The sequence below is a fragment of the Dermacentor silvarum genome, unplaced genomic scaffold, assembly GCF_013339745.2.
Source record: "Dermacentor silvarum isolate Dsil-2018 unplaced genomic scaffold, BIME_Dsil_1.4 Seq492, whole genome shotgun sequence".
Lineage (NCBI taxonomy): Eukaryota > Metazoa > Arthropoda > Arachnida > Ixodida > Ixodidae > Dermacentor > Dermacentor silvarum.
In genome coordinates, this window is record NW_023606322.1 from 67,574 (window position 1) to 80,104 (window position 12,531).

Sequence of the window (12,531 nt, forward strand, 5' to 3'; positions counted from 1 at the left end):
TGCTTTTTCATGCATTGATAACGGGGCTGGTTCACTGATTTCTCTTGGCACTCTTTCCCCGTTTGTGAAAACAGATGAACAATGTTAATCCGACCTGAAGCCCTATCATGACAATGCACGGCCATGTTGAGCGAGCATACTGGCCTTTCGAGTGAAATGTGATGATTTATTTGGCACGTATTTAGATAACAGCCAGTCTGTCCTGTATACATTTGACCACCTGTGATAGGAATACAGCACACTGCCACGCACGCTAGACAAATTTGGTGTTATCCTTAACCAAGCAAACCTCGCTTGCCTGCTCCCCTTTCTCAATTCACTTGTGGACTGTTGTGCATAGCAGCCCACAGGTGAAGTGAGAAAGGCACCCAGGCAAGCGAGGCTTGCTTAGTTAGAGATACCACCAAATTTGTCTTGTGTCCGTCAGTGCTAGTGTGGTCTATTCCTTTGATCATCTGTATATTTGGTCGAATGTACATGGGGCAGACTGGCCGGCTGGTGCCTCAACATGCATCCCGGAGAACACGTTAATCATCACATTTCACTCGAAAGGCCAGTATTCTCGCTCGACATGGCCGTGCATTGTCATGATAGGGCTTCAGGCCGGATTAAGATTGTTCATCGGTTTTCACAAACGGGGAAAGAGTGCCAAGAGAAATCAGTGAGGCATACCACACAAACGAGACGTGTGAGCCAGCCCCGTTATCAATGCATGAAAAAGCACCCTTTCTTGATGACAAGGGAACGAAATTAGTCTACGCTTATCCACATTTTTTAATGCAAATACTTGCATTAAACTTCCGTATTACAACTTCCGCCTTCCCTCTGATAGGACTTGCGCAAGATATAAGCACACATCCAGTTCTATTGTTATATTGAATCCTTCCATCAAAATAAAAAGTCCCTTTTTAACAGCATTCATGTTGTACGGTTTCCCTTCCCTCTCTGTTAATTATGTCATCAAAAGTTACATGAACTGACCGGCAAACTCATAAGGATACTACAAATTGCACATAGCCAAAGCTGGTTCTCAGAAAATGCACAAATATGGTGATAGGTATCTGTTGGCATACTGTAGCAATAGTAGGTGCAAGCTAGCTTACACATTGTTGCAATACTTCAGTTGTCACATGGCTACGATGCTTAAGACACCACAGCAGTAAGTGCACAACAAAAACAGGCAGGCACATCAATCATAAATTTGACTTCAGCAGTCACAACATATGCTCTTTCATGTAGCTAAAATACTAGCTAATATGTAGAAAGTATATGTGCAAGTATACTTAGCATAGATACTTGCCTACCCAACTTAACACTATAAGAGTTGCAGTGCATATGGTGCTTGTTCTAGACACCGGTATTTTTGTCAAAAATACTTTTACAATTACATATAGCACTTTGTATTCATCCACCCAGTAATAGAAGTCTTACCGATAGCATTATAATTTGGACTTGCTGGTTAACATTTTCTACCTGAACAGCGCCAAGTAGAATGAATAATTTTAAAGGACTGCCCACTGTGCTGATGAAACAAAGGATGAAACAGAACACATGGAAAGGAACCCAAAGTATTAGAAATAATTCTTGAAAGCTGTAGAATTAAGCCTTGGCTGGTTGATTATCACTATTAAAATTACACTAGTGTCAATCAGAATGTTCTGTGTGGTCATGTTGAAATCAAATGCATTTGATGAGCAACATTGCAATAACCAGCAAATGCCATAAGAGCAAGCAGACATTTAAGCACTATGTGCGAAGTAGTGTGCTTCTTTATTGAGACAGTATCAATACACTGAACTATTTACCAGCTAACTCTGCGGTCTATGCTGTATTGACGTAAAGTGAAAAACAATGTAACTGGACAGACTCGCAACTGCTACAATGCCTACTTACATGCATCGGAATAGCTTGCCATGAATATAAAATAAAATAGCACGCTTACTATAAAACACCTCATTGGTGTGGTGTAGTAGCTGCAGCACAGTGCATACTGGCTTTCATGTATCATTTCAAGAAGTTCCAAGCTCGTCAAATGTGCATTTGCCAGTGGTATTTATTCTGGGAACAAGACAAATAATTGTAAATGTGTTAAACAATGCTAAGCACGCCGTGCGCTTAGACCTGTGACAAATTTGGCCCACTACACTTTGAATTCTTACATACGTAGATACTGCACGAGCATGTAGCATAAACAGATGAAAATCGGAAATAAAAGCTACAGCATGAAAAACAGTTTCAGAACAATGAAACCAAAATAAAAAGTAATGAACACACCGTGTACTTAGCAAAAATGAAATCTTAATCGCAGCCAAGTGATTGTTGAAAGAAAAAATACTCATCACAACATGTTGGGTCTAGTTTTCTTATAGAACATGATAATGTGCGCAAAACAGCTATGAACACAAATAAGCAGCAAGTTGCATAAATATTTAGTCAATTTAGTAAGCTGCGTTGAGTAATACGTCGACTAACTTATCGACGAATGATACCGAGATCCTATTTGGAAAACGTACACTTTATACATACCTGACTCGACCATCCAGATTACACGTTGCACCACGGCAGCCATAGCCAAGGAGTCCCCTCCGTTATGTGGTCACAGCCTCGCCACTACAAAATAAGTTGTGTTAACTTATAGCAGTAGCCCATTAAAGCTGTCACATGGTGAACACATGCGAGGAGCACCTAAAATTAGTCACGAAAACAATGTTTGCTCTAGTGCAGGGTGGCAACAGTGCACATGATAATAGGGCCCCTTCCTCTCAGTACAATTTTGAACACACTCAGGAGCAACACATCACAAACAAATGTATCTTTACATAACAATTCATTTCTTTTTTCTTTCATAAGCAACTTTCCCGTCATGTTTAGTTGCGTATAAGTTATGTCAACACACCTTGTCTTAAAAAGTAAGCTGTACTAGTAGCAAGCTGTGATTTTTTTCTCATAAACTGCTCGTAAACCGAAAACCTCATAAGCAGAGATTATTTACGACGTCGAAGCATTTATAAGCGAGGAAACGGGATTGCAGTAAGAATCGGTGAAAAATCACATGGATCGCTATTATGCAACTTTAGCAGAAAAGCACAGGTGCACATGATGATCATGATTATTTCCGAACGTAATATTTCTCATCGGAAGAAGACGCTTATCAAGATTTTCAATTTAGCATTGAGGCAATAAACTCGCATAACTAAATTTTGCCAACCGGCGCTCAGCAAGCATCAGCACAGGTATTACTGTTGTCGTGGGAGTACCATTTCCTACGTTCACACATTCTGTGCACACACGGGGTGCACGCACAATACGCGTGTAGTTAGCAAGCACGATTACTTACCTTTCAAACGGTACGACGCGGTCGAAAAGCGCTCTCCAAGTTGACGGTGCTGCATCGACGATGTTAGTCCCAGCCAGCGCCTCCTTTATTTTTCTAAAAATAAAGGAGGCGCTGTCGCAGCATACATGCCGCTGCGTATTGGACGAGCTCAGGCACGCTAATAATTCGCATGCTTTCTTGGCGACATGCACCCAACTTTCCACAACCATGACACAAAGGCAACGCACTAACCGGCACGAAAATCGTTGGTCCACATTTGCCTGGCGCGCCACGCATAAGGCGAGTTTGCAGCAAGACACAAGCTATCTTCTCGCACTATTATTGAAGCTAGCTACGTCACATTTCATTACCGCAAACACAAAAACACACGATCAAACGCTCGCACATCCAACAAGCACGTTGTAGACGGAGGAATGACAACGGCGCCACCTGCAAACTAGTGCGGCTGCGGTGGCCTCCGTGATACATGAATTTTAACTAGCCGTGTTGCGCCCAACTATGTTGCGAGACAAAAAGGTGTAGCGTAGAAATAAATTTTGTAATGTATTTTCGAGGTACTTAAAGGTGCATCCAATGCACTGTACGAGTGTTTTTACTTTCTGCCTAAAAGCGGCCGTCACGTTCTCGAGCCCAGTGGTAGGGTGGCTAGCGTCATAACGCCGTAGCCACGGGATTACGTTAAAACCCTGTAATTAAACCGTTCAAACGTCTGCATTTTTATATTAAAAGGTCTGTGTGCATTGCCTGTATCTGTCATACCACCTAAAACGTTTAGGTTTGTTTAACCAGCAATTCTTTAAATTGGCAGAAAACTGATTTGCATTCCGGCACAGTTAGGTGGTCGCATTTCGTGCCTATATAAGATCGTGCGCAAGTAAACAAACCATGTAAAAACAACAAAAGGGGGTGAACCGTGTCGTTATATGGGAATGTGTGCGTGTTGGTTCTGTCAGTGCTCTATGAATTGTTGTGCCAATGAATCTGTTCATGATTTCGTGTGTGTGTAAAATGTCTATGAATGCTTGTTAATGTGACCATGCGTATTATATAAACCGGACAGTGTGACCATGTGCGTGTGTTCTGGATTCTCATGTGCTCTATGAATAGACCGATCCCACCGACCGATCTGCGCATGCGCCGGTTTTCCAGAAGTAGCACTGACACCATCTTGGTTGTAAACCACAGCACCGCAGTCCGCGCTCGTTGAGTACTGCGCACGAGCTTCCCAGACATATCTGCGACTCCACCACCGAGAAACATTCGTCATGCATTTAAACAAATTACATCGGCTGCTCATTGCAGCATGCGAGGCGAACGTTGAAAAGTGCCTGTTCCTCTTTCCTTTCGGTTGTTACCCGCTTATAACGCGTTGAGTATCGTATTTTTTCGAGCTTTGTATGTATACAGTACATGCTGATGTACGCGGTTGTTTTGCGTTACAATTTTTGCGCACGTGCATCTCGGTGACTGCAACGTTATGTTTGCTTAGCGACGGACATAATAGGATTTGTATACCTGTTCGAACAGGTTTGAAATGCGACGCCAAAACTTTCGTTCCCTACTCACCTACATGGGTTTCGCGCTCGACTTGCAGACTTCGGTAACAGCGATATCTAGAAGTTTAGAAGTTCTTAAGCTAGGCGGCGTTTTTAACATAAAAACGCCGATGGACAAGCATCACCAAGTCATCGATAGGCAATCAATAGCTAATCGATAATCGATCAATAATCACTAAATTTCGGAAAATGCTGGACATGACTTGGTAGTGCTTAGCCTAGCCCAAACACGTGGCTAATACCTTACGATAGCCAATCAATAGCTAATCAATAATCGACCAATAATCAATAAATTCCAGAAAATGCTGGGGATGACTTGGTAGTGCTTAGCCTAGCCCAAATACGTGGCCAATACCTTGCGATAGCCAATCAATAGCTAATCGATCAATAATCAATAAATTCCGGGAAATGCTGGGGATGACTTGGTAGTTCTTGGCCTAGCCCAAATACGTTGCCAATACCTTGCGATAGCCAATCAATAGCTGATCGATAATCGACAAGTAATCTATAAATTCCGGGAAATTTGAGTACACGGGTGTTTTCGCATTTTGCCCCGATCGAAATGCGGCCGCTATTCGTCCCCGTATTCTCACGCTCTGTATTACCAGTACCACCTATTAATCCGTTGGATCCACGTCTCTCGAAGCCTTCGCTCTTTAGGAAACACATAGAATCCGAAGCCTTTGTCCCTTGTGTGGTTGTTGTACCAGCCAGCAACGCAGCAGGTCAATACTCCCATCGCACGATGGCTCTACACGAACCATAAAAATTGCCAAAAATCGTTCGGATACAGAACGCACAGGCACTCTGGGCGGCTGGAGCGGCCGGATGACAAGTACCAGCATGCACCGCGGCAGCGGTGGCGTCGTGAAACTGGCTGGTGGGATCGGTCTATTGAATGCGATGTGTAGAGTTATGGCGAATTCCATTGGGAGAACAGGAGCACTCAAAAGCACGCTGAAAGTGCTCGTTCCAGAGGCGACGTGTTTCAGTGGTCGAACAGGAGTGGGAGAGCCGTCATCAAGTGGTAGAACAAGAGCAGTTTCGCTGCGCCGAGAGCAGCCGGGAGCAGTCCGGACTGCTCTCGCCTGAAAAGCGGAGTACGGAGGAAGTCACGTGACTTAAACCGTCATATCCTGCTCATTTCTTTTTATTTTGCTTCAGCCGGCGCGCGCGGCGGCAATGGCGGCAGGCAAGCGTAGTTGGTGTTTTGGTACCGCTGTTTTTGACGTCGGTGATACGAGCGAGCTTCGCAGCGATTTAGCGACAGATCCTGGCATTTCTAGTCCGCCTTGCTTCTCTTTGGATGCGCGGGGGACAGCGGCAGCAAAGCGTCGTCGCCTTGCTGAAGTGCTTGAGACGCTCGACGGTGACAGCAGCGAAAGCTGCTGGAGCTCAACTTCAGATTCAAGTTGCAGTTTCATGTGATCTTCGCAGGCCGAAACGTTGTGGGATGCGTCGGCGCTGCACAAAAGTATGTAGTACGTGGCCGCAAACGGTGACATGATTGCGCCCGACAGATTACAAGACGATCACGCGTGTTTTGCCGCTCTCCTGCAGAGAATGGTGGGACGTCGATTGCTTTAGTCACATGGTACATTTCTCCTCACACGTCCCCCTCCCACCTGCTCTCCGAATTCATGCCGTATTCCAGTGGCGGGTCAAGTGTGCCTGTTCTCACTGCGCTGTCGCCCGACTCCGCACTGCACGGCGCCCTGCTCCTGTTCTCCCAATGGAATTCGCCATTAAATACTGCTTTGTTTATATATAACCATTGTGTGTGAACTCTATCGCAATCTCTGATAATTAATAGAATGTTATATAAAAAATGTGTGTGTCCATAATATTATAATAATACGTTCACACACTTTCGAGTGTGAGAAAAATCTTTTTCTACATACAATTTTTTAAAATCTTTTATTGCCTGTAGCCTCCGAGACCATTGCTCAGTGCGTGTGAATCTCGAAGCCTTGTATTGGCGCCCCTAGTAGCTTCAATCCTAGTTGTTAAACTTATAGTCGTGTTGCTGGCTTCGCTTGCCTCATAGAGTTTCACACTATAAAACCTAGAGGGAAATGTGGCGCTGCTGCGCCGTGGTTTGCAAGGGAATGCCGGTATATTGTGGATTCGGATTGGCATCGTTCTTGGAGAGCCCGAACGCCTTGAAGACGCGCCTGGCTAGCACCGTTCCGTCTGTCACAATCATTCATTTCCTACAGCACGTAAAAAACTGCTTTAGCTTTATTATTACACAAAAACATGTTTTGTTTAATTTCGAGGACATACTATTGGATGCACAATTCTATGAAACGTAAAAAGTATCAGCTGGCCGCTAAAGTTGGAGGGCAGACGACAAGATTCTCGCTCGCTTTGGAACAACTTGTCGTCTGTTCTTGCTTTTCTTCGCTTGTTGCTGCATTGTAGGTGAGTAAACTTTATTGAGAGATGTAATATGGGTGAATGAAAGCCTTTTATGTAGATTTTATTTTAAGAACGCGCTATTTGTGTAGCCATATCCACGTTTTAGACGAAGCCTCGTACAACAGCAGCCAACACAAGCCTCGCAGACACATATCCCGTCATTCCCATGAGGGCACGGCAGCCCTTTAAGAAACTCGCATAGACGGTGGCGCCACATTTCCCTCTAGGTTTTATAGTGAGAAACTCTATGGCTTGCCTGGAGTCGGCCATGTTGGTTTTGGAAAGGGAGGAACAGTTGCTCCCAGCCATGAGGGAGGAAAGTTCCTCCATTTAAAGACGAACATAGGGGACATCGCCGTTCCTCCTTTAAAGGAGCAAGGGTCACTCCTTTTTTTTTTAGAGTGCACACGCCGGGCGTGTCGGAGCGCATTGACCACGCGTCCGGTCGAACCACTGGTCTAACTATAGCCGCTGTTGTTCTCGCCTACGTGACATAACGCGTGCGCGCGTTCACGCTATGTCTGACTATAATTAGGCCTTTAAGGAGTCTTGAAAGGAGACATTGCCGCCGTTGCCCGAGTAGAGTTGGGCGAAACCACGCCTCGGCCACAGCTCGGCAATGGGCCTAGCCAGGGTAGTGAAGCTATCGCTGTCAACCAGGATTAACCAAAGCTGAACCACAGCATTTTTTTCTAATACACACCTCCGCAATATTCCAGAGTAGACACGCAGCAGTTAGTCGGACACTGACCACGGTACCGCTCAGTGATGAACGAATTAAGTAAGCGGTGGCAGTCATGCTGCTATACCCAAAACAAACCTCACGACCATTCACTACGAGAGGCATGTCTCACTGCATCACTTTAATCGTGCAACGTTTTTTTTAAGAATCCTAAAATTGCAAGGAAGCAGCGACCGAATTCACGAAAAGTTTCGTTTGTAAGTGCTGTTCACTAGTGGACGGCAGCCTTTACTATAATACGTTCGACATCACGACTGGCTGAAGTATGGTGGTACGAACGGTCAATAGCAAGTACTTTTTTGTGGATGTCGGCCTAGCTGAGTAGCGGTAAGTAAGAATATGCGTGCGAGACGATGAGCTGTGGTATATATACGGGGTAATATTGCAAAACGCTCAAGCTTTGTGGTAACTTTATCTTTTTCCAAAGCTGTATATTTCTATAAAACCAGCATTATTCTTCAGCCGCATTCACTGCGCTTTAAAATGTTTATTAACAGTCTATCATAATAAACTCAGATAAGAAGTCACAGGACTGCGCGCCACATGCAGCACAGTCACAGCGTAAGCTGGTAGAGCTCAAGAGTAGCTCCAATTTCGGCACCACACACACCAGGGTTTTCGCGACAAAGTCTCTTCGCCTCGTTTTGACGAGAACGATCTGAAGTGTCCGCCCGGCGTCGACGGCGAGCTGCGGCTTGAAATGCTCTCTGCACAGCAGTCTGCTAAGCCCGATGATGCCTGGTTGTAGCCACGCACGTAGCTCTACGATTCGCTTCTTCGGTAGTGGTTCGTACCTTGCGAGGAGACGCCATAACGTGTACCCGAAGAGGTATCCAGCATACGTAGCGCACATCTCACATCGGAATCACGATGAGGCACGCCTCGTCTGAATCACATCTCGTCGTCTGCGCTTGGCGCACGCTGCGTTTGCAGGCACACTTAACTAGATGGCCCTACCATACTGGCGGAGGCTGGGGATCGCGTTTTTTATTGTGCACCTCGTCGGAATCGCATCTAGTAGCCGGCGCTTGCGCACGCTGCGTTTTTTGCGCACGCTGCGTTTGCAGGCGCCTTACCTAGATGGCGACACCATACTGGCGGAGGCTCGGAGGTGGCGGCGGTGAACACCATCGCGAATCGAGACGGCTATTGGAATGAGCCCATAACGGCTTACGCTGTAAAAAAATCACAGCATATCCACGGGGTGAATGATGATGAGTGGGCGAAGCTCCGGAGGGAATCATCGGATCTCCCGCTTAAGGGGACGCTAGCACAAACGCGTTAGAAACGTTCAGTACTCTCTAGTAAGGGGGAGCGGCCACAGCGCCTTACGCAGCCATTTACACATGCCGGAACGTGCACCGCGTTTGCCGACGCCATCACATGACTGCTGAGAGAGTATACCCCCCGTATTCATAAACGCTCCTCGACTTGAACTTGACTTGCCACCGCCTTGGGCAGCGCGTTCGAAACGCGTTGAAGGTAAGGCGGAGAGGCCACAGCGTCTTACACCAGCTTCTTACACGGGCCGTAACGCGCTAGCACAAACGCGTTAGAAACGCGCTAGAAACGCGGCCTTTCGTTAATGTTGGGTATTTATTGCCATCGTGGTGCGTGTGTCTATGTGCGCTTCGTGGCGTAGTGGGTTAACGCCGCGCGCTCGGAAGCGAGGGGTCCCTGGTTCGATTCCGCGCTACGGACACAACTTCGGAATTTTTTTTCTCATTTTTCTCAGACTGGTTACACACTACTACTACGACGACGGGGACGGGACGGGTGCCGCTGTAAGGAGCTTCGCTGCTAAAAACGACACCGCATTCCACCGCGTCGCAATGTCGACAACGCGTTCCAGCAGACCCGCTCCGTAAATGCTTCTCTCTTTATCTCGCTCCCATTTTCATTATCTCTCTCCCGAGCATAGCGCGCAAAACCCCTTCTTTACCTCGCAGAGCACTGGCACGCCGCACGAGCGCTAGCGAACACGCCAGCTGTGGACGGACGATGACGCTCGAACGCAATCATACGGTTCGCATAAATGCAAGTTCTGCAAGCGTGGCTGTATAGCCTAGTGATTACGACGCTTGTCTTGGGACAATGGGTACGTAGGTTCAAATCCCGCCTCGGCAAGAAAGTTTATTTTCTTTCATTTCTTTCTTTATTGCTGATGCTGATAGTTTCTTGATACGAACCACAAATTACGGCCGGCTTGAACAGCTTCGCTGTTGAAAAAAAAACACGGAATGTATACATGTTGCAAAAATCAAGACTGACCAAAATTGCCCCAGTAAAACATTTCCTTCTCTAAATAACAGTCGCTGCAGCTGACCATTCGTCGCTGACATTCTTCCCAATCCGCTGCGTTATCGCCCACAACCTTATCTTTGGAAAATTGTGCAGGCTAATCGTCTCTGATATTCTGCGACTTTTGCATTGTAACACAATGAAAATGCCGCTATTTTTTGCCCGTCAGTCGTTTCTCACCATTCCGTAAAGCGCTGAAACGCTGCGGAAGCCGCATATGCCGGGAACCAATCACCGCTATACGACTTAGGAGGAAATCCACGAGGCGACGCCAGCGCATCTGCAAATAACTCAACGGAAAGCTCATTACTTTTCGAAGCGAGATCCTTAGAACGCGCAATTTAAAGTAAATAACACCAACAAAGAAGCTTGTGCTTGCGGCGGTAAAGCTAGGAAAACGATGGGACAGGGTTTATTTGAATGTGAAAATATCGACCCAACTGTCGATTTATGTTCCGCTGGCCTACTTCAAGCACTTGGGTTCAGGGAGAACAGTGAGTAAGTAAACATGTCCGCAATAGAGATTAGTAAAAGGTGATTAGAGGGCGGGTGGGAGAAAAGTAGGCAGACTTCTAACAACAGAGGCGTACAGAAACAATGTTCCCAATAGTAATTCAGAAAGTTTGATGCTGGTAAGTCTTTTGTGTAGTGTTTGTGTGTGTGTGTGTCTGCATGTGTTTTAATAGGTAGTGTAGTGGGGATGAAGCAACAACGCACACGGCAGTGGGACACTGTCTTGACTGCAGGTGCGAGCGCAGATCGCGAGCTGTTGACGCCGGCTGGGACTGTCTTTGTGTCCGTCGTGCAACCCTTCCGTTTGACGTCCAACGTTAATAAACCCCCTTCCAGTAGGAGATAGGCAAAATAATAACAAGGACTTGGCTAATCTGCAGCAGCCGCCTCCCCATGACAAGGCTTCGTGTATGGTGGTGCCTAACTCGTCACGTGATAAGCTGTGCATTTCGGAGCAAGCGGGGCCACGGCTTTATAAGTCAACGCAAGGAAGGATCCAGGTGGAGCTTGCTTCGCGAGATTGCAGTAAACGCCGGTGTGTGAGGCATGAGCCCCTCCGGCGCAATGTTGATACGCCAGCACTCAGCGACGAATGCAGGAAGGTTGGATGAGTTGACGTATAGTGTTTAATTCATTCCTTGTGCACGCAGTCTATTAAAGCGGGTAAGTTCCTTGCTTAAATAGAGTTTTGTTTTTTGTCAGCCACTGGGGGCTTCTTCCTTTTGAGGACTACATTGGAACCCGTAGCTTTAACGTCCGGTTATGATTATAATGAAGGTACAGATTGTTCAGTTTTATGAGGATGTTGAATTAGCGGTGCGAAAGGTGAAGCTAGTATGCCGTAGACGTACCTCTCCTAGGCATTTTGAACTCCGTGAGGCACACCCGCTTCGGCAACGTCTGCCAGCGCGTTGAGGAGGGAGCAGGCTCCACTGGCGATGCCGAAGCCCAGTCCGGAAGCGTAGGCGAGCGTAGCCCTGCTGCGAACCAACTGTGCGTCTCCGGCGAGCGCGGCCAGCTTTAGCGCGTGGTCCACCTTGCGCAACGCATGGAGGGTCGCGAGTCGGGCGCCTTCCTGGAAGAGCACGGCGAGAGCCATGGCCGCGACCAGGGGCAGGCCCAGTGGCGAGAGCACAAACCAGGCGATCGACGACAACAGCAGCGACAGGAGCCAGCTGAAGGAGGACACGAGCAGCACCACGACTCGGCTCGGGTGTCGCGCGATGGTCAGTGCGAACATGGACAGCGCCGGGCCGAAGCCCATCAGGCCGTAGCCGAGGCTCTCGCTCACGGTCATGACTGACGCACGGGTTTTCTTTCGCCGGAGATCAGTTAACTTTGCCTAGCCATTCCACAGTGTGCGATCCTACCGCTGCTGCTGCTGATGATGATGATGTGCCTTCTGGACGTGGCTCCTGCCCACTATGGTGGTTTGGCCAATAAACGTGTGTTTGTACCCACATTTAATGAATTCAGAAAAATGAGCTTGAAAAAGTAACACAAAAATTTAATCAGCCTGCCCCATGTGACGATGACTGTCGACGGTACTGCTATAGCATTCAATCACTATAATGATACAAAGTATTGCCACTGTCGAAACCAGTAATGAGGCATACATTGCAACAGACTTCGCACTTACCGAAGAGTAATAGGATGGTAAA

The 12,531-nt window shown here is 46.9% G+C and overlaps 1 protein-coding gene across 1 annotated transcript; it reads right to left on the bottom strand.

The window, feature by feature from the left end:
- Positions 1-11,726: 11,726 nt before the first annotated feature.
- On the bottom strand, positions 11,727-12,167 carry LOC119435167 (gamma-secretase subunit Aph-1). Its single transcript, XM_037702096.1, has one exon. It carries the CDS (start codon positions 12,165-12,167, stop codon positions 11,727-11,729), a length of 441 nt encoding a protein of 146 aa, XP_037558024.1.
- Between the last annotated feature and the right edge of the window lie 364 nt (positions 12,168-12,531).